The 23,623-nt window shown below is 35.8% G+C and overlaps 1 protein-coding gene across 1 annotated transcript in view; it reads right to left on the reverse strand.

Annotated features, from left to right (window-relative positions):
* Positions 1–23,623, reverse strand: part of LOC138703224 (lymphocyte-specific helicase-like) — a 60,865-nt gene that overhangs the window by 28,955 nt on the left and 8,287 nt on the right. Inside the window, exons 4-8 of the mRNA XM_069830936.1 lie at positions 21,664–21,874; positions 16,059–16,244; positions 12,897–13,079; positions 11,793–12,010; positions 4,907–5,135 (exon numbers count right to left, since the gene is read on the reverse strand). Of these exons, the coding sequence (XP_069687037.1) occupies positions 4,907–5,135; positions 11,793–12,010; positions 12,897–13,079; positions 16,059–16,244; positions 21,664–21,874 (1,027 nt within the window). The remainder of the gene's footprint in view (positions 1–4,906; positions 5,136–11,792; positions 12,011–12,896; positions 13,080–16,058; positions 16,245–21,663; positions 21,875–23,623) is intronic.

The following is a 23,623-nucleotide window of genomic DNA, read 5'->3' on the forward strand; positions in this document are numbered from 1 at the left end:
AGCATCAAGCTAGAGCATATGTTCACTAAATGTTCTCTGTTTACAAATACTAACTATAGTACAATATAGAGTGAATTTATCAAATAATGTGGATAGAAGATACAAACTTTACTTTATCCAACTAGGCCTATTGTCTTTCTTATTAGAACAATAAAACCATTGGGCTTCCAGTTACCGTATAATATGATCTCTAATCTTGTTTTCAAACGTTGTTGTAGATTACTGAATTAAAATATTGGTGTATATATATATATATATAGGTATTTTATTCCGACAACACTAGCTTTGTATTTGTCTTGAATTTCAATAGAGTTTTGTCGTGTTTCATAGTTCATCACTGAATCTGAACCCTACTCCACAAAGGTATGGTCCTCTACATTACAAATTACTCATGAAAGTTGTAAAGTATGGAGTTGTATCTTTCTGTTTCATGAAAAAATTGAAGTGTGTAGTACATTACCAATGAATTGCTACAAGTGATAATAAACATCCTACATCATAACACGAAACAGTTGTTTATCTTCATATTTCATTCAACTTAGATTATCACTACTCGACAAGAAATTGTTTATATTAATTTTTTCATCGTTCCTGAATGAAATTTGCCTGCTGAACACGAATATGGCATTGGTTTTCTGAAATGATAATATTTTGGAAAAATATTTTGTAATTTATGTTTTCGAAAAAAACAACATAACCAAACACATTCTCTATTTAGTTTTATTACGAGCCACTAGGTGCGAACTAATTGCAGACCTCTCCTTTTTTTTCAGGATTGGCAGACATCAGTGAATAGAATTTACTCCCAGTCATCAATATTTTAAGACAAATAAGTCTGTTTCTTCATTATATGTGAACTGTAGTGTGCAGTTTCTAACTTTTGCATCTTATTGTAGAAAAATGTCGTCTACAAGAAGCTGTAGGCTTCCAACAGACTCTTTTTGTTATGTTTGTGGTTTCTATATAAGCCCTAAACAAGTACAACATGCCATTTTACCTGGAACAAAGTTCTGCACAGAGTACAAACATTACTTCGGAGTGCCGGTTGGAGATTTTGATAAAATATGGGCTCCCCAAGTCTCCTGTGGTAGTTGTTGTTCAAACTTAGAAGGATGGCTGCGTGGGTCTAGAAAAAGTATGCCTTTTGCCATACCTCGGATCTGGAGAGAACCTTCAAACCACCACAATGACTGTTACTTTTGTATTGTAGACATATCGAAATACAAAAGTGTCAAGAACAGAAGAAACTTAGATTACCCTAGTATACCTTCTTCCATTGCCCCAGTTCCACACAGTAATGACCTGCCAGTTCCTAAACCACCTGAGCAGTACTCAACCGATGAAGAAAGTGCGATAAGAAGTGATTCAGATGAAACGTTTCTTAGTGAGGATGAAGAAAAAGGACCCCACTTTCTTAGTCAATCAGAGCTTGATGATTTTATCAGAGAATTAGAGCTACCAAAATGTAAAGCTGAGCTAGTTGCTTCACTCTCCAAAGAATGGAGGTTTCTCCTTCCTTCATGTAAAATAACATCATACAGAACTCGGAATAAGGAGTTCTCATCCTTTTTCCATACAGTAGAAAAAATGTGCTATTGTTTAAAGATCAATGAGTTGTTTGAAGCTATTGGAGTCCCCCATATTGCAGAAGATTGGCGTCTGTTCATAGATAGTTCGAGAAGCCTTAAGGCTGTCCTACTTCACAATGGAAATATGTATCCTTCAATTCCTGTTGGTTACTCCATTCATTTGAAGGAGGACTATGAAAATGTAAGGTTCCTGCTAGAGAAGATAAATTACACTAGTTGATGCAGAATGTCAATAAAATTGCATTACTTGCATTCCCACCTAGAATTTTTTCGATCTAATTTGTGAGACGTTAGCGAAGAACACGGTGAACACTTCCATCAGGATATAGAAACAATGGAAAAAAGATACCAGGGTCAATGTGATGCTGCTATTATGGGAGACTACATTTGGGGCCTAATTCGCAGCACTTCAGATCCTCATAAACGGAAATGCACAAGTTCTGTTCATTTTTGAATGACTGTTAGCGAAATACTAAGGATAAATATATCCTGTGTCATGCATAGGTATGTATTTTCTTATTATTTTGTATTATTTTTTGTTTAATATCTGTTTTATGAATACTGATACTAGTATATTGCAGAAATGCTAAAATGTATGATTTTTATTTTTCTTGCAAAATATCGACATTTCAGGAAAATGAATATTATATTCGTGATCAGCACTATCAAATTGATAATATAACATTGAAAAAGTCAGATAAACAAAAAGTCAGTCAAATTTTGTAGAGCAGTGTTATTTTGATTCCTTAATCATAATATAGTATTTTAAGGTAGGTTAATATACAGCATAGATTCGTAATATTGTAATGTTTCTGTGAATTTCTGTTATTTATTTCTGTTTATTTCTTTGATCATGAAAAATTTACTTCATCGGTATTATCATTATTACAGCTTGGATGTTCGGCAAAATGCCTTTTTTTTACTGGGTGGAAGTAAATCATTATTTTCATAGATAAAAATGTGATTTGGGGTAAATCAAAACAATTGGTTAAATAAATAAAACAAGAGTATTTTAACATTATGTTTAAAAAAGCCGCTGAAAAAGAATTTCAAACAATTTTTATAACACAGCTTTCATCTTAATGTAACGTTTTTATGTATATGTTATTATTAAATAAAATCTAAATCTAAAAGGAGTACACTAGACTCATGCTAATCCGACCTCCTCCTAATCTCCATCCATCATAAGGAAAAAAGCAACGTAAACAAAGCTAGTAAGTATCGTTCCGAGATAGTCTGTTGTGATTGGTAGACTGATGCAGTGGTACTATTTGCGGTACAGTCATTACAACGCAAGTCTAATTATTACTTTGTATTGGACCTTATGCATTCCGCTTCCATTTGAAAAATATTTCAGTACATTAAATTATAGGAAATTCAATTTGATATTTAACACGTAACAAGAAATGTTTTATTCCTATAACAATATCTTCGCCTCATGCACTCCTGCATCCACATGCCATTGCCTGTTGTTTAAATCTTCTGCTGATATCAATATACTGTATAATGAAAGCTTGTCACAAATTCAAAACTTACCGATGTTATAGTCGCTGCTACTTTCATGTAGAAGGCTTATTCCCAAATCAGAATCACTATCGGAATCACTGGAAGAAGTAGTTTCCGATGTTAATAATAATTAAACTGTCCACCACATGGTCCACTTTTTTATCCCGCTCCTCTTCTGAAATCACATGGCTGATATCATGTTGCCACACCTCAGCCGTGACCTCTCATAAGGCAGTGTGGTCAAGCTGCTGCACCTCGCGTAATTTGAACGTCCAACTACTCTCTTTTCCCACCTTCTGAGCAGTTTACCTTCAGAATGTTTGATATTATCACTCGGTCCTGCCACTGTCACTGGATCAGTCATAATCACACAGTATTCCAAGCAAGCGATATAACATGTGGTACACTACCGGTACGACTGCAAACTGTCGTGCAAACTGACTATCCGTTACAAATGTGTTGAGGATGCAAATACTCAGAATTCATATTGTGACAGCCCCGTCAAGACTCGATCACGCGTCCCACAGAGGGCAGGGCACGCGTGGAAGGATCGGCGACGCGGCAAATGAAGTTGCGCACGCATCTACTTCCTAGGGCATGTGCTGTGCGAGGAAGAGGGGGGAGCTGGAAGCCAGGCGAACTGATTATTGTAACGAGAATGATCGCGAATCGTAGTTTCTGGAAAGTATGGCTTAACTTATAAAAGCGAGCAGTCTTCGAAGAAAGTTAGTTGCAGTTGCAGTCATTGCTAGTTTTTGGTCAGCAAGCCAGCCAGTCTTGTGTAGCAGTGAAGCCAGCTTCGAGACTGGAGTTCGACTTGAGTGTGTGTCCGCAACTGTCCGAGGGTCCAGGTGGAAGCAACACAGTTGGAAGACTTGAGTTCGAGTGCAGTGGACCGCAGTTGGGGGACCTGAGTTCGAAGTTCAGTGGACTGTCTCTGAAGGTCTTGGGTTCGAGATATTGTGAACTTGAGTGACTGAACTAGAAGAACTAGGCAAGGCAAACGAACTGTGAACTGAGAACTGACAGTTCTGTTTTGTAAATAGTACTTTGTGAACATTAGTTAAGATTAGCAGTATATTGTTGTTCTCAATAATCCAAGTGAATTGTCACTGTTGTCTGTGGAGTGCAATAACGAATATTGTGTTACTGTGTGGAGTGGAAATCCCATTGTTGACGGGAGTGTTTACATTCAATTATAGAAAGTGATTATTGTTGTTTTGAATAAAAGTTACATTCTTGTTTTGTATTAAAGTTACAATATTATTGGTTACAATTATATCAGTGAATCAACCATTGTTTAAGATATTTATATTCGTGTCACATATGTTTTAAATGTATATATCTGTATGAGAACAGAAACGAAAAATGCTAAACAAAAGGGAACTATTTTCTTCGAGAGCATTGTTGGTGATGCGGTCAGGCACCAATCATAATACCCTTCTAACCATGTGCTTCTATTTAAGTTGCTTTTTTTTCTTACGATGGACGGAGATTAGTGTACTTCCTATCACTTACACTGTAATAGTTTCGTGGGAAATTTGCACTGGTGGCACGTGTTATATTCTATTACTTTTACATACATCTGTGGAACATTCTAGTTCTGATTTAGAAGTGCAGTGTAGTAGTTGACACAGCTTACGACATTATATTTAACGACATTTTTATGCACTTTCAGTAATCCGGCATCCTTCTGTGCCCAATGGCCAGATTAGCACATAATATATGAAGTGTAAATATAATGTAAGTACAGCAATTTCATTATAATTTAGAAACAAAAAAAGGACAGAAAAAAATTAAATTATTCCTACCTGATGCATCACTGACAATACACTTTTCTGTTTCTCTTGCTCAATTATCTTTTCGTTGCTCTCAGAATGCTGCAGTTCTGATACATCAAACCACGCCTCAAATACTGCCAAATCATCAAAGATTTCTGGTAACAAAAAGTTCAGCAAAGACCAGAGTTCCGAGAGGTTATTCTGAAGAGGAGTGCCTGTCAATAGCAGTCTGTTACCAGTTCGATATTCCTTCAGTTCTCTGTTTAAAAACCAAATAAAGAGGTTAGAGTTTTTTTACACAATCAATTGATTTCCAGGAAATTTGAAATTAATAATTTAAATTCAAATATGCAAGGCAAATCTAAATTAGTTACTTCAAGAGAAGGACTCAGAACATATAACTTAAAAACCATTTCAATTACAGTACGAGCATAATTAGTTTCGAAAACGTGCTCTTATTCCAAAACACACTCATATTAAAGGGACTTTCTCCATAAAAAAACAGTGCAAACTCTGATTAATTCGTTTTACAACCTTTTATTCACATAAAATACTTCTCCAATTCACTGCAGGCTAAAGCAAGGAGATGCACTATCACCTTCACTTTTTAACTTAGCTCTAGAATATGCCATTAGGAAAGTACAGGATAACACAGAGGGTTTGGAATTGAATGGATTATTCAGCTTCTTGTCTATGCGAATGGCATGAATATGTTAGGAGAACATCCACAGATTAGAGAAAACACAGAAATTTTACTTTAAGCAAGTTAAGTGATGGGTCAAATCCTGAAAAGACAAAGTATATGATTATATTTCGTGACCAGAATATTGTACGAAATCGAAATATAATATAAATATCCTTTGAAGAGATGGAGGAATTCAGATATCTTGGAGCAACAGTAACATGACACTCGGGAGGAATTTAAATGCAGAATAAATATGGGAAATGCCTGTTATTATTCAGTTGAGAAGCTTTTCTCATCCAGTCTGCTGTCAAAAAATCTTAAAGTTAGAATTTATAAAATAGTTATATTACTGGTTGTTCTGTATGGTTGTGAAACTTGGACTCTCACTTTGAGAGAGGAATAGAGATTAAGAGTGTTTGAGAATAAGGTTCTTAGGAAAATATTTGGGGCTAAGAGGGATGAAGTTACAGGAGAATGGAGAAAGTTACACAATGCAGAACTGTACACTTTGTACTCTTCACCAGACATAATTAGGAACATTAAATTCAGAAGTTTGAGATGGGCAGGGCATGTAGCACGTATGGGCAAATCCAGAAATTCTTATAGAGTGTTAGTTGGGAGGCCGGAGGGAAAAAGACCTTTGGGAAGGCTGAGACGTAGATGAGAGGATAATATTAAAATGGATTTGAGGGAGGTGGGATATGATGATAGAGACTGTATTAATCTTGCACAGAATAGGGACCAATGGTAGGCTTATGTGAGGGCAGCAATGAACCTCCAGGTTCCTTAAAAGCCATTTGTAAATAAGCAACCTTACAGAACACAGGATGTGTTACAACACAGCAGAAACACCACTAAAAAAGCACTGCCCAATAATAGCAAGCTTCTCTCTCCACAGTCAGACAAAGCCCACAAACCATTCCATATCGGAGACACCCCCTTCAAGGAAACTAGATGAGAATGCACTTAATAGAAACATGGATAAGCTGGACGAAATTAATAAACTGATATAAGAACATAACCTAGATGCTGCCGCAATAACCCTAGAAGAGCTCATCAAAGATGCCACCGTGCCCAGATCAAAAAGAAGAGCCCAAAAATGGTTTGACGGTGAATCCTACCATGAGAGAAGAAAAGTTTTAGAGAAGTTGCACATCGCAAAAACTACAGATAACCAAGTGGACCTAAGAACCTACTGTGGATCCAGAAGAAAATACAAAACCCTACTGAAACAGAAACGGAATGACTTTATCGAATCCGAAGCAGTTAGAATGGTGGAGGAAGCCAAGAGAGACCCCTATGTGGCTTTGAAGCCCAGAAAATCTCAAACCATAGGACAAATAGACATGACCACCTGGGAGGAGCACTTCGCTAACATACTTAATCAAGGGAAGAATACAGCTGCATACACACCGAAGACTATAGACAGAGACCGTACTAACACACACCCTTTTACAACAGACGAAGTACAGGACACCATAAGGAACCTAAAGAACAACAAGGCGGCCGGCCCGGACGGGATTTTCAATGAGCACATCAAAACCTCAGCCAATCTACTTCTCCAAGCCCTCGCAGATCTTCTAAACCTCTGCCTAAGAATGAGCAACATACCAACTGGATGGAGATCGTCGACCTTGAAGGTGCTACACAAAGGTAAAGGCGATCCAGGTGACCCGAACCAATACAGAGGAATAGCCTTGGAAAACAACATCTTCAAAATCCTGACCAAACTAGTAACAAAACGTCTCATAAGAGAAACAGACCACAAAATTCCTGACGAACAATTTGGTTTCAGAGCAGGACGAAACACACTACAAGCAGTTCGAAACCTGATCGGAGACATAGAAGATGCTATACGATTTCCCCGTGTCAAATTCCACACAGTCTTTATTGACTATACCAAAGCCTTTGACACACTCAATAGGAACGTCATCTCATCAAAACTCGAGTCAATGACAGGAGAGAATAAAGAACTAACAACACTGATTCAGAATACACTAAGCAATAACACGGTCCCAGTCTCTGACAACACTAGCATATCAGAAGAAATTACCCAGACCAACAGAGTGTTACAGGGAGATCCACTCAGTCCCCTGTTGTTCAACATTGCCACATATGAGTCAGTCAGCAGAATACGACAGGAAGCAGAGGAAGTGAAAATATACATCTATGCCGACGATATGGTCATCGGATCACGTGACGCTAACGAGCTGCAAAAAGCAATTAAGGCACTGGAGAAATGGGCCGAGGAAAACGAACTACAGATCAACCTAGAGAAAACCGTGCAGATGACTTTCCGAAAAGGCAGACGAATATCAACTAATGACAGAATACTGCTGAAGAACAAACCAATACACATGACAAATTAATTTAAATACCTCGGCATGACCCTACAGACAACAATGACGTCTTTCAGAATCCACGTCAAATCCAGAGCGGCAGCAGCTACAAAAGCTATATACGATATCAAGTCACTGAGTAGACTCTCCCTTAGATCTGCTATGTCACTCTTCAGAACGAAAATAATCCCCACCTCACCTACGGGATCGAGTTAATATGGGACCGAACTTCGTACCTTAGAAGCGGTGAAAGCACGCTTCCTAAAAACCGCACTGGGCGTGTCTAAATACACACGCTCCAGACTAGTCTACGAGCTCGCAAAGGAGACGTTTCTGATAGAAGACCTGCGTCTAAAGTTCTCCTGCCTGCCACAAACTGTTGGACAAAATTATTGGAAGAAAGGGAAGAGAAACGAAATGAGATATGGCTAGAGTTTTACTCAACAGAAGAAATAGTAAACCGATCATGGACGGACACGGATCAAGAACTTCGTCACTTTGTAACCTCCATGGCAATACATGGCTACCACCACAAGCTCTGCAAATCAAACATTTACCACGACCCCAATCCAGAGTGTATAAGTAAACTGTGCGACCTAACTTGCGATCGATATCACATCACCCAGTGCAAGAAGCTTGACAAACCAATAATCGAATACAGCAAGAACTAAAGTGGAATCCACTAACACACTCCTGCACAGTTTGTGCGCATTTCATATTTCAAATAAGCAATTTAGGTAAAATCCAATACTATAGTGCAACACAAATTACTTTACTGTATTTTGTTTTTGAGTGCTTTTCACCTGTTCTACAGCTTAATAAACTTTTTGAGCATTTAAAGAAAATATTTTCACTATCACTAACAGAATCATTTCTGACTGCTAGACTGACTGGAATCTTTTGTTTAGACTAAGAACCTATTCAATGACACCTGCTTTAGCCTCTTTTTGAGGATTTTGCGGAAATGTGACATTGCATTGTCTTTAAACAGATTTATTGCAAGCACTGCCACAACCTTATCAGAGTGGTGAATTTGAACAAAATGTTGTATTGCTTCCCACTTTTTACACACCAAGACGGAGAATGCGACGATATTCCATGGACCCACTATGCTGTGCTGTTGAAGGAAAGCGAAGCAAGTTATGTACAAATTGTGCTGATCGTATTGCAAGACATCGCTCGTTTATCAAATAGAGATGTTTCCTCACTGTTTGCTCTTTTTGCAAAACACTCGCAAACCAAGTTACTTGTAATCCAAAGTTTTACTGTACTTTAATTTATAGTACCCAAAAGATTCTGAAAGCACTGAAGTACAAATTGAATTCTAGGTGGGCAGGTAACATCAGTCAATTTGTTTGTTACTAACTTATTTAGAAGAGTCCTGCAGTGTAACGTCACTTTGTTAATATGCTACATAGTATCTCGAAAAATAGTTCTGTATTTCATACAACATCCATAAAAATCCGGCTGAGATAAAATAATCGCATCAAAAAGGGGAAAAAAACCTCCACAAGTTTATGTTTCCCTCCTTTCAAATGGTACTTATAAATTATAGGCCTGTGCTGCTCAGAAACTGACTCTTCTCCTGTCTGTCATAACAATCATCTAAGCCCAAAAAACTGTATTAAAGTTGTTGACATCAGTCATTCAATGACAGGGGCTTAGATTTCAGGGCCTTGCAGTGAAAACAGGTGCTAATATTTTACACGTGGTCTTGTCGTAGCACATCGGTTATGTCACTAAAGTTTCGAGGCAAGTTTCGATATTCAGGATGTGATACTTCCCTTGTTAGTTCATTATCCTGAACAGTACACATATATAAATGGACTACTGCAGTTACTGTATAAAACAGGATAAGGGCTTCTAACAATATTAGGGGCATAATCACCACAGAACAGTCGACTTAAGAACTGATAAATTTCTACAAAGAACTCCAAAGTAGATAAAGGTGAATAAGTTACCTTAATTGTTGCTGGAGATTTAAATGCCGGAGTTGGCAATAAAAAAGTCAGTAACACAGTAGGTTCAAATGGAGAATTAACTTTAAACCATAATGGAAAACGATTAATAAAGTACATTTCGCAATCTCTGTTGTTGTTCAGACAACTGTCCGAAGACAGGTCTGAACCTCACAAGTGATATCAACATGGCATCACTTATAAAGCCAAGAGATAATGCAGTATTGTGGCCAGTTCCTTTCCCCCTCACAATCTTTAATTATTTCGAAATCATATTTTTCAAACATAGAAATATTCATAAATATACTTGCTGTGCATGTGAATATAAATCTGTAACTGGCTATGTAATCACTGTTAAGAAAGTCTCACCACATGTACGAGACACAAGAGTATAGATGGAATATTATGTAAACACATATCACTTTCTGCAAGTATTAAACATAATTTTTCGTAACAAATGACAAAAATTGAGATATAAACCCATTATATGTAGAAGTAATTTAAAGTAAATTTATTGGAAGATATAAGTAGATCTATATAATATTTATACCAGGGAAGAATAATTAATCAGTCACTGAAATATAGTGTTTCCTGAAAAAAAGGTACCAATATTTAGAGAGGAGGTAGTGTACATCACAACAAGAAATAAGCCTTGCAAACATGGGTCCTAAAATTAATCTGAGAAATGAACATATATTTATCAAGTTATCAGTCAGGTAAGAATAGGAGCATGTTTTATTTCTTGCCCACGAGCTCATACAATGTAGTATATGCTACTCTTACAGTGACGATGACACTCCTATTCAAAAGATACGAAACTAACTTACCTGACTGGTACAATAATACTACTGCAGTAGTACGATTACAACTTTAACATACTGCTGTCTGCTTAATCATTCTCTTGATACAAACAAAGGTATGCTGTGTAATACATAGTCACAAACGGTTACAGTCTGCTTCCTCATTTGTTTCTTGCCAAAGTGCTTACAATAGATGTGCTGCTCTTACACTGATGGTAAACATTTGTTCATTTCTCAAAAGATACTAATTTTAGAGTCCTTGTTTGTAGTGCACTGTTATTTCTTGTTTTGATGCATACTATCTCCTCTCTAAATATTGGAATCTTTTTTTCAGAACGTCTTGTATATTCAAATAACAATATAAATAATGAATGGCAAAACTAACCACTATTATAAAACAATTGCTTCAGAGATACGGAAAGAGGAATAAGAGAAGAACTAAAAGATATTTAAACTGCTGGAACGAGGAACTGAAAATATAAGTCTAAAGAATAAACAACTATTTACATCATTTGAACTTTAAATCAGAAGGGAGACTATATTTTGTACTGTAATAAAGAAACAGCAGTAATGAAAAGAGAAATGAAAAAATGAAAAGAGAGAGTTGGAAGAAATGTAAAATATGATGTCCATGGTACTCAGAAGAAAGCCTACAAACTTCTTAAGAAGTTTAGTACAAATGAGAGAGATAATCTACAATTGAATCCAATCTCTGCAGAAAACTAGCTAAATTACTACCAGGATTTATGAATTACAGATGAAAATAAGAAATCTACAATTATTATAGCAGCAAATTATGAATATATGGATCCCATAATAATGGAAGAATTAAAAAAATACTAAAAACTTAAAAAATAATCGTAAGGTCCCAAGTTCTGATAAAATAAGCATGAAATATTGGTTACGAGCATAGTGGTTTTGTGCTTAACATGTCTGCCTTGTATTCGAGAGATTTGGGATTCAAAAGAAAGAAGAAAGGCTAATCAACCAAGAAAAAAATGAGAGATTGGAATGGATCTAAGGTACAATCTATGAGGAGAGCATAGTAGATTCAAGTTAAAGGTGTCCTTTTTATTCATGTTGATATATTTGACCTTTCACACTGTATAGTAAGTTATATTTCAATAAGCATACCTTGCCAGCATACACTTGTAATTCTTGAGTCTGTGTCCCTCATCCACAATAATATAGCTCCATTTGATTTTGCGCAGTATTTTATCCCTCAATGGAATTTCGTATGATGTCAGCACCACAGGACAGACAGAAACATTATTAACTTCATTCTTCTTACAAAGACTTGAATACAAACTATGACGTTTGTTTTCATTCCCATGGAATAGAATGACAGGTACCTGGAATTAAGATTCATCTACACTACACATGTATACTTGAATAAACACGAGTGTCGAAATTATTTACTATGCAGCCACATTATATAAACTTTCGTTTTCTGAACTGCACACAAAATACTGTACTATATGTACAACTTTATTTATAAATTGCTTGCTTTAAGTACAATGATGGACATAATAGTCGAGCGACTCGAGTTTTTTCTAAATCAAAGAATGCCATACTGTGCATGCTCTGAGCTGAAAGTTTTCTGTCATTTTGAAGAGATATTTGCTTCGCTTTCAGTTTAAGTATTACATATCTATGCTGAGATGGAATTAAAATTGTAGCCCCTTATGAACCACACTACATATCTTGAAACATTTTCACCCACTCAACAATTATGTCCCTCAATACATGTAATTAAAAACTGGAAATAAAGACTGTAAGAGCCAAACAGACAAACCGTAGAAAACAGAGCTTTCTTGTGCAACTAATAATGTAATATCATACTTTTGCACATCTAAGGGAGATAAAATGACAATTGGACTTATCATGTTTCTTAGTGAATTGAGCCAGAGACAGACTATTTTTTTGGAAAAGCTTATTTTCAACGATATTTGCACTTACACCCTCTTTATGTCCAGTCTTCAATTAATTTTACAACAATTAATTTAAAATAGCATACCTATATTGCAATCATTGCTATATATTCTTTACGAAAATCCCAGGGGCCAGCTATCTTGAATTGAGTTTTTCGTGGTTTTCCAAGTCTCTCCAGGGAAATGCTGGGATAGTACCAATTAAAAGGGTTTCTGTCCCAATCCTACACAGTGACGTTTAGGGCTGATGGAGAACGAGAAAGAAGTTTAGAACTTAACTTAAACTTAATGTAAAACGAACACATACCTTAGGTGCAAATCTTTCGAATTCAAGCACCCAATTTGGGAGCGTTGAGAGAGGGGCGATAACAAGAAATGGTCCCGTTATATGCATTTCTATCAAATGACAAAGAAGAGCAATAACTTGAAGTGTTTTTCCCAGACCCATTTCGTCTGCCAGGATGCCATTTACACCATTCTCATATAATAACTGAAACAATGAATACAATATTCCTTTTAAGAAACACATGCTACATGCAATTATACAAACATATTAGTATTACATAATGAAATACGACTTACAATATTTAAAAAAATTCTACTTGTGTCTAGTATTTTCAAGTCATTGAAAGAACTTCATCAATTTGCAGAATATATATTATTAGGAAAACAAATCAAACTGAAGTTAAGAACTTCAAATTTTGTTGGTTGTACTGTGTACCACTTCTATATTTGCTGTAGATAGTAACATTTCTCTTAAACTAAATACTTTCTCTTTGTTATAATTTTAAAACTGAGCAATTATATACTTTTGTATACACGAGGAGGGTTTGAGTTTGTTAACTCTTGGATTGTCAACACAGCTGTAGTAGGTAAGATAAGTTGTAGAATAACTGTACTATCTAATGTAGAATCAAAACAACTTTGGATAAAACTTCTTCTTTCCGTTATAACATACTTTTCAAACTAATGTATAAATGTATTTTTTTATGTACATTATACTGAGATTCACTGTATACCAAATTACATATTTCTAGTGTCATAACTATTGTATATATTCGAATAATCCCCTTATATTTTAGTTGGTTATTTAACGATGCTATATGAACTACTAGGTTATTTAGCTCAATGGGTTTTAGAGATGGGTAAAAAATAACTCAACAGTTATTTTGGAACTGTTCCAGTCTCGGGACTGTTGCAAAAATGAACAGAAGGTTGGAACCTCCTGTTCCAAAATAACACTGTTCCGACTCCGAGCTGCTCACTTTCCAGCTGTTGCGGGCCCGCAGTACTGCGTTGCGCAAGGCATGTTCCGACTCCGAGACAACAGAGAACAGTCGGACAGTTGAACCATGACAGCTCAGCTACACTGTTCTCGTTCGTTATGTTGTACTTGGGACAAGTTGGAACTTAGGACTCTCACGTGGATGAATAAAGAAGCATGGATATTGAAATCCTTGTAGTGTGATCATAAGTAATGACACAGAGCGAGGTGCGATGCGAAGTTTAAATTATTACACTTTGGTACAGATGCATTTCTAACATATTACTAAGTGTGGGGGTTTCAGGTTTCACTAGTGCTAATATATAAATATATACAGTAGGTATATATTTTTATTATGTATGAAATTATAATGTAATTATTATTATAAATAAGCATTAAGAAAAGTAAAAATAAAAGTTAATGATTTTAGTTTTTTTTACTATGTAATACGGAGAACAAAAATTACATGCTACATGTTTTAAATGACATGTTAAATTTTTGAGTTGGTTACCGTATCTTCATGACTTTATATACCAATTAGTGTTGCATTCTGATCTTGTATTCAACAGCTGTTTATCTAATAAACATGAAGCTTCAGTCTGCACACAGCAAGTTTCCAAACTGATTCGAATGTGCATTGGAATGTCATCTATTATCTATTGAGAAGCATGTGTGCTATGATGTCATGCCGATAACATATTAGGAGGAGTCTGAGTGATGGGTGCTCCAACGCTATGTGCGAGCTGCTTGGGGAAGAGGGAGGGTACTGTACCGCTCTTTTGAACGACTCCTCAAATGGAGCGAGAGTCAAAGAGCTAGCTCGCATCAGTGAACGATTCTGACACATCACAACTTGTAACTGTTATTTCCGAATTGTTTGGAACATAATATTTTTCTGGAACTAGATCAGTCGGAACTGTTCCGGGAAAGAAACAACTTCGCCCATCACTAAATAGCGAGATAGTATTTGGCGAGATGAGACCGAGGATTCGACAAAAATTACTCGACATTCGCCTTATGGTTGGGAAAAAGCTCAGAAAAACCCAACCTGGTAATAAGCCCAAGTGGGATCTAACCCGTGCCTGAGCAGTTATGGGTTAGAATGTCAGCTTTATTAAATGCCTGGGGGTCTATATATTAGTTGTTGTAGAGCTATTTTGACTGCTTTAACTTCGGCATAAAAATTTGTTTTGTTTTTTTCAACTGATATGTAGTGGGAGAAGAAAAGGGAATGGAATGGATACCTGCACCTGTTCTTTCTTCTTTATCTCTATACCCATATGATACATCGGTGTATATTCTGAGCCATTCATTTGGGGGGTGACATCTTGTTCCTATTGTTTTTATAGATATCTATTTCAGTTCTGCATCCAATGTTTCTCCCTTTTTTACGTCTTCTACTAGAGATAGATTTATGTTGAAGAACTGATAGTCAGTTCAATTCGGTGCTTGACAGTTATATATTTATCAATTTGAAAAAATTTCGTACTAATAATGAAATGATTACAAGTAATGATAGTGTAAAAATGAAATATCTTTGCATTATAATGTATGGGATTTTAGTAGAGGATTTAAAATATGTACATAAAACAGAAGTCCACTATATGGAGACAATACAGTAGTTTACACCTGCTGATCAGAAGCGAAATTTTATATACTTTCATTCCTTTGGTACACTATGCAACAACCATTTTTCTACATAGAGTAATACATGATCTCCTCCACTTTCCATCACTACAGTATATGCTTCCACTTGTGTAATGCAAGCTTCTTTCATTTGTTTGCCAGAAGTGCTGAGAGAGAGACTTTAAAGGCAATAGGTGCCAAATTTATATACCCTAAAGGGCAACATTTTACTGGAAATTACCATAATTCAAGAAGAGTTTGGACTACTGACGAAAAACTATTTTAGGATGTCAGAAATGTGAATAAAATGAAAATATTCTGAGTAATGTTCAATGTGCATAAGTTTGTTACTAAACAGCATGGTTAAAAATACCAGTTCTATTTGTAGCAGAGTGAATGCATGTATTTGTGTGTATTATATAATAATAATAATAATAATAATAATAATAATAATAATTTCGCATATTTCATATATTTTTAAGAAATCTATTTTCAATTTAAATCTCACATTACCTAGTTTAATCATAATATGGGAGAAAAATGAACCATAAATGTATTTTTAATCTACATTTGCAATACCTTAAGCCAGTCCAGTCCATCAAGTTGGTATGGCCGTAATACTCCTCCTTCAAACAACAAGGGCTGGCGTTCAGAAACCATGAATCCATATGCTGTTTCCCTCATCTGTTCCTGGTCGGGTGAATCATTCTCTGAAGACACTGGGGCAGCATCAAATTTTCCTTTCTTTTCAATGTGAGTGATAGTCTGTGAAATCAATTGTATACTTTATTATGTTATAAATAAGGCATGATTGGATTAAATGAATGTAGGACTTCTAAAATATATGTACAAGATAAAGGAACGAATTGTATGTCAATATACAGGGTGGACCGCTCGAATGTATCTAATTTCAATTGTATGTGACTGGTGAACAGTTGAAGATAGAAATTTACGGTAACGTTTATATGAAAGGAAAACTCAACAAGTTTCGAATTCTGTCAGTAGATGGTGCACAGACACAGTTTCTTTTTGTAGACTGCATCAATTGTCAAAATGGCGACACAGCAGATGAAAGCGAAAAACTGTGTTGTGGTATGCGAAGTTTAAATCAATTGTTAGAGTTCAAAGGGAGTATCGGCGAGTGTTTAACCATGATGCTCCAACTGCTAAAAGCATTAAGAAGTGGCACGATACATTTTTAGCTACAGGATCGGTATTGAAGAAGCATGGTGGTGGTCGTAGAACATCCGACGAAATGGTTGCAAATGTTCAGCCGCGTATGAGCGAAGCCAGCGGAAGTCATTAAGAAGAGCTTCGCGGAAAAACTGTGTGTGTGGTACCACATATCTTGACATGCTGGAGCAGTTCTTCTTTCCACAAATTGAACATCTGCAGCCTAACATGCTTTTCCAGCAAGATGGCGCTCCTCCACACTGATTCAATGACGTTCATACGACTTTAGACATGTTCCCTGGCCGTTGGATTGGTAGGGGAGGACAGATCGCTTGGCCCCCGAGATCTGCGGATTTAACACCATTCGATTTCTTTCTCTGGGGCTATGTCAAAGATAAAGTGTATGCCACCCCAGTCAGAGACCTTCGTGATCTTCGGGAGCGCATCATAGAGGCTATTGAGAGCATTCCAGAAGACATGTTCAACATGCTTGGCAAGAAATCGTTCATCGCCTCGATATCGTTACAGTGACAGCTGGAGCTCATGCAGAGATATGGTATGTGCATATCGAAACTTGTTGAGTTTTCCTTTCATATAAACGTTACTGTAGGTTTCTATCTTCAACAGTTTACCAGTCACATACAATTGAAATTAGGTACATTCGAGCAGTCCACCCTGTATTTACTTAGGTGAATATAATATGTGTAATATTTTAGAAATGTTTAACAGTGTTAGGTTTTGAAAGGGTAAGACAAGATGGAATGCATCTTAAATGGCTAATGAGAAGGCAATTACTACATAGTTACAATAAAAGGAGAAATAACAACAACAACAACAACAACAACAACAATAATAATAATAATAACAACAACAACAACAGACGATGCTGCTATCATATTTAAGTCAGTAAGAGCTACAAAATCAGCAAATATGCAAAAACTGATGTGTATTTTTAGTCAGTTATTTAACAACACTATACCAACTACCATGGCTAACGAGAAAGACAGGCTACAGTGTGATGTCATATTCTTATGGACAACATTGAACATATATATATGCATATTTAGCACAACTTTAACATGGCAATTCCTTTGTTTTTTACAACTTTGAACAGGTATTTATATTAGACTATTGTCAAGATGGTCATGATTAGACAATTATAACCACGTGACTCCGATTCGTGACGAAGCCTGTCTTTCCCGTTAGCCATGACCAACTTACAATATGTAGAGCCAAGGAATTGGTGATAGTGAGATAGGCTCGCTATGAATTACCTGACATTTGCCTTACAGTTAGGGATATCCTCGGAAAAAATTCAACCAGGCAAGCTGGAATCGAACCCACTCCCAAGCACAGCTCTGGATCAGCAGGGAAATATGCTACTGCATGAGCTATGCCAGTGGCCAGGCCGAAGTTGGTACAGAAATTAAACATGTGAAAGGCAACACAGTACATTATAATCCATCACACTGTGTCTTTCCGAATTCTATCTTTAGGCACTATCTCTTGCATTTAAAACGTGATTTCAATTTATTCTGCAAAGATTAGCATTACTTGATATGGGCAGGGGCATATACTGGTTAAAGGGTTTGGGCTACCGCTGACCCTATTATTACACAAAATATATCTAACAATTACTTTAATTTTAATTACTATGGTAAAACTAATAATACAAAATTATTACATTATGTTATATTATAAACTTTTTCTTTTGTAATTTCCTTGGGCTACCGCCGGTAGCCCCGGTAGCCCGCAAAATACGCCCCTGGATATGGGTAAATCTCAGAAACATGACACTTTTAGTCCCTGCTCAATATTTTTTAGCATTAGTATTTTTTTCTATGTTATAAATGTTTGTATAAGATTACTCATTGATATTTCATCAGAAGTTGTCTATACATGTGAAAAGTTTGAAATAAATTATTTTGAAGTCTGTGAAAATCATTGTCTTGGCATGTTCCAAACCATGTTCTCGAAAACTGTACCACAACCTACAGTTACATGGGACAGGAATTCAGCTTGAATTTGTGTTTAAAATACTAAGCGAGTTTTAAAAACTTACTTGTTATGAATAATCGAATTTAGTTCTTCCACATTTCATTTGAGGGATAATTTATGTTTGTTATTTGGAAATTGTATCACTTTCTTGGCATACTTGATTTAGTCCTTTAGAAGACTCATAGATAGTAGATGAGGTTAGTTAATTTCCTCATCAGAAAAAAAAAAAAACCAGCATGAAAAGTTGTGAAAGCATTGTTATGAACACATAATTTGTGATGAATTGATTATGATTATAAATTGAATTAATCTACTTGATATGAATTGTACAAATTTGTATAGCTTAACGAAAGTATGCTTGTAAACTGAATTAATCTGTTTACTTTATATTGTATATGTTTGTATAGTTTGCTGATGAATTATATATGCTTTAAATTGAATAGTAATCTGTATAGCTCTATTGGTGAATTGTTTGTGTTTGTAATTTGAAGTAATTTGCATCATATGTATTACCAATTTCTGTATATTTCAACTGATTGAATTGTTTATGCCTTTAAATTGAATTAACTTACTTGCTATGTATTATATTTTATAGCTCAACTGATCAATAATCGTTTGCGTTTGTAAATTTAATAATCTGATTGGCTACGTATTGTATATTTTTAGTAGAGCCATCGATGTAGCTCAGTCGGCAGACTCGCTGGTCTGCTGATCTGGGGCTATGCTCGGGCTTGGTTGGATCCCCCATTTGGTCTGATTGATTGGTTTCTTCCGAGGTTTTTCTCAGCCGTGGGATTGATGCTGGATGGTCTATGGAGAGTCCTCGGCCTCACTTCATTTCACCCCCTTTGATCTGATTACTTGGTTAAGTTTTTCCGAAGTGTTCTCCAACCATAAGGCAAATGCCAGGTAATCTTTTGGCGAATCCTCGGGCCTCACCTCATCTCACTACATCTCGCCAAAATATTGTAAAAAACTGTAGAAAATTGTAAAAATTGTAATTGTCATCTTGTAAAATTTTGACTTGTTACAAATCTTAAAGCTTCATTGCTAATGTAAGATCTATGGAATATAATAAATGAGGAAAAAAAAAAAAAAAATGAAATGATTGTTGAATATGCTATTTCCTTTATCAATTGAAAAGATATGGTGAGTATATTTTTAAACTGTCATTATCATGGATATTAAAATTCTGCCAACTTAACTACTGAGTTGTCATTTAGCTGGGTATCATTACCTTGGCAATGAACAAATAGGACAATGACTGATCTGCTATAGGTATGTGTTTAAATGTAAACTAATAACAATGAGAGCTCATTATGACTACAGTAGTGAATACAGTGAATTACTACAGAGAAGTCATCCCACCACGTGGTTTACAGGTTAAGGTGCTGACCTCTCACACCCAAGGTTACACCATATATAGTTAGTTGTATCAGAGTTAGAGCCAATTATATTAAAAACAAAAATATATTACTTTATTCGTCATGTATTATAAAAGGTAAGATCATTGCCCTGGCCCATCAATTACTGTCCTGAAATTCTTATTTCCATTACAATTTTTAATCTTTTATTTTCATCCATATTTAATAATAAAGTTTTCTGCTCAATACAATATGTTCAATTGGATGAAATACTAATCTATTGATAGTTTTTAAAATACAGAAGATAAACTTGCGAATTCTAAATGAGGCAGTAGACCAAGTGGACAGCTTCAAATACTTGGAATGTACTATGAGCTGCTGCCAGGAAGTCAAAAGGAGGATAGCAATGGCCAAGGAAGCGTTTAATACAAAAAGGAGCATCTTCTTCGGACCTCTGGAAAAAGAACTAAGGAAGAGACTAGTGAAGTGCTTTGTATGGAGTGTGGTATTGAATGGGGCAGAAACATGGACTTTACGACGAAGTGAAGAGAAGCGAATAGAAGCATTTGAAATGTGGATATGAAGAAGAATGCAATGTGTGAAGTGGACAAATAGAATAAGAAATGAAGCTATGTTGGAAAGAGTGAGTGAAGAAAGAATGATGCTGAAACTGACCAGGAAGAAGAACAGAAATTGGTTGGGTCACTGGCTGAGAAAAAACTGCCTACTGAAGGATGCACTGGAAAGGATGGTGAACGGGAGAAGAGTTTGGAGCAGAAGAAGATATCAGTTGATAGACGACATTAAGATATAGGGATCATATGAGAAGACAAAGAGGAAGGCAGAAAATAGGGAAGATTGGAGGAAGCTGGGTTTGCAGTGAAGGATCTGCCCTTGGGCAGAACACTAAACGAATGAATCATAATTTTTTCAGAATTTTTGGAACACTTAATTTTTCTTCTTCCCAATTTGTCAAGGTACAGACAGATTATTTAGTCTTGACAGCTCAGCGACACGAAAGAGGGGAAATAATAGGAGTAGTGGGGAGAGTTCCGGAGTAGAGATAAGGGCGAGCAGTTGGTAAAGGAATGCAGTACAGTTTAACTGTACTGGAAATGTAACTCTACACCACATGCGTGACATCCTATTGCTCTGCAGGTGACAGACTAACCTGAACATCCCTTGGCATAACTTAATGGACTTGCTTGACCCAGGCGCACATCGCCGGCGACTGTCAGGACTAAATAATCGTACTGTATATGAGAAGCACCAGTATCTGTCACATTATAAGAACATAAAATGTTTGGTGAATACCATTCTGTAAGGGTGAGAATGAACAATATTTGTGTTTCTCATTCCAAATAAATTAGTTAAATATAATTATGAAGCCTAAGTTCAAAAGTCCATCTTCAAACTAAAAAGTTTTTTGTAGTTACAGGATCCTTCATAATGACTTGAGAAAAGATATAAATCTGCATGACAATGGCCAGTATTTTCAGAAATTCAATGTGTAGACAGTACATAATTTAGAATTCAAGTATCCTTACATATTATATGTCAAAATGAAACATAAAGCATTACCTTGTAACTATTTTAAAATAGTTCTTCCGCATTTCACTCCACTTTCATAACACAATATCATACCGTACCTCTTTATCAATAATCTCTGATATTTTGTAAGTATTTCGCTTTCTTTTGGCTCGTGCAGTATTTTCCACACCTCTCGATTTGGGAGCATATTTTCTAATAGGTGAGCTGTCACTTGATGATTGCGATGAAGGATTCTCGTTTCTTTCACGAAGACTTTTTCCTCCACCACTGCTTTCCCCCTTTGATGTTTGACCTTTAGGATGACGAGAGCTGTAATGATGAAAATTAAAAATTACTAGAAGAAAATCACAATAGGAAATTATTATACACAAAGCAATGTAATATAAAATTATGATGTTCGTAATATGAGACAGACCGATATCACAAGAGCTGTGGTTCGAATCCCAACTTATGAAGGAAGGAAATCAGTTTAAGATCATGCACTTCCAAAGGAGAATGAGAACTTTATCATTACATGTCTATGTTAAATAATGTTAGAGAGTTATAAAAGTTATTAAAAATAATTTCAAGGGAAAAATTGTTCCGGGGCCGGGTATAGATCCCGGGACCTCTGGTTGAACGTACCAGCGCTCTACCAACTGAGCTACCCGGGAACTCCACCCGACACCGTCTCAACTTTTCCCTTTATATCCCCACAACTTGCGTGGGCTGACGAAACGCCAGAGACCCACATCGAATGCACACAATCTCTGTGTGACTTGGAATTGTGGTTTTCTGTTAACGTACACAGTGACGTATATATTATGCAAATCTAGTCTTTCAGGTGAAGCTCCCTGTAAAGCAAATTTGAATAATTTCAAGGGAAAAATTGTTCCGGGGCCGGGTATCGATCCCGGGACCTCTGGTTGAACGTACCAGCGCTCTACCAACTGAGCTACCCGGGAACTCCACCCGACACCGTCTCAACTGAAAGACTAGATTTGCAGTTATTAAAAAGTTTAATATTATCATTAGTGATATTTAAATTATAACTCATATTTGTTATATTCCATTTACTGTGTGTAAGGAGTAGGTGTCAATATTAATACTTTTTTGCATTATTACTCATATTTGTTATATTCCATTTACTGTGTGTAAGGAGTAGGTGTCAATATTAATACTTTTTTGCATTAGGGTATTACTCATATTTGTTATATTCATTTACTGTGTGTAAGGAGTAGGTGTCAATATTAATACTTTTTTGCATTATTACTCATATTTGTTATATTCATTTACTGTGTGTAAGGAGTAGGTGTCAATATTAATACTTTTTTGCATTATTACTCATATTTGTTATATTCATTTACTGTATGTTAGGAGTAGGTGTCAATATTAATACTTTTTTGCATTATTACTCATATTTGTTATATTCCATTTACTGTGTGTAAGGAGTAGGTGTCAATATTAATACTTTTTTGCAGTATTACTCATATTTGTTCTATTCATTTACTGTGTGTAAGGAGTAGGTGTCAATATTAATACTTTTTTGCATTATTACTCATATTTGTTATATTCCATTTACTGTGTGTAAGGAGTAGGTGTCAATATTAATATTTTTTTGCATTACTCCATTTCTGAGATAATTCGCTTCTTGTTATGAGTGATTTTTACCTCAATGTAGATAGAGAGAGGCACAGACAAATAGGCAGATAGAATGGGAAGCAGACAGTTAGGTAGCTAGTTAGACAGAGAGAGGGGAAGAAAGGGGGAGAGGGAGAGAGAGAGAGAGAGAGAGAGAGAGAGAGAGAGAGACTAGGAGCATTGGGTTTAATGTTAGCAAACAAACAATAATACTTTACACAATGCATGAGTTAACAAATAAAAGAGACGAAAACAGAAAAAAACCTATAGATAAAATACTTATTATTAAACCATGATTTATTTGTGTAAATAATCTTTTAGTTAGTTAAAGGTATATTTTTAATTTCAGGGAATAACATATTTAAAACATTAATTTTTAGTATTTCAAGGAGTTCTTTGGCTTATTCTATGTTGATGTAACCCAGCAAACCAATTCCA

Source organism: Periplaneta americana, chromosome 7 (assembly GCF_040183065.1).
Source record: "Periplaneta americana isolate PAMFEO1 chromosome 7, P.americana_PAMFEO1_priV1, whole genome shotgun sequence".
In the NCBI taxonomy this organism is placed as follows: Eukaryota; Metazoa; Arthropoda; class Insecta; order Blattodea; family Blattidae; genus Periplaneta; species Periplaneta americana.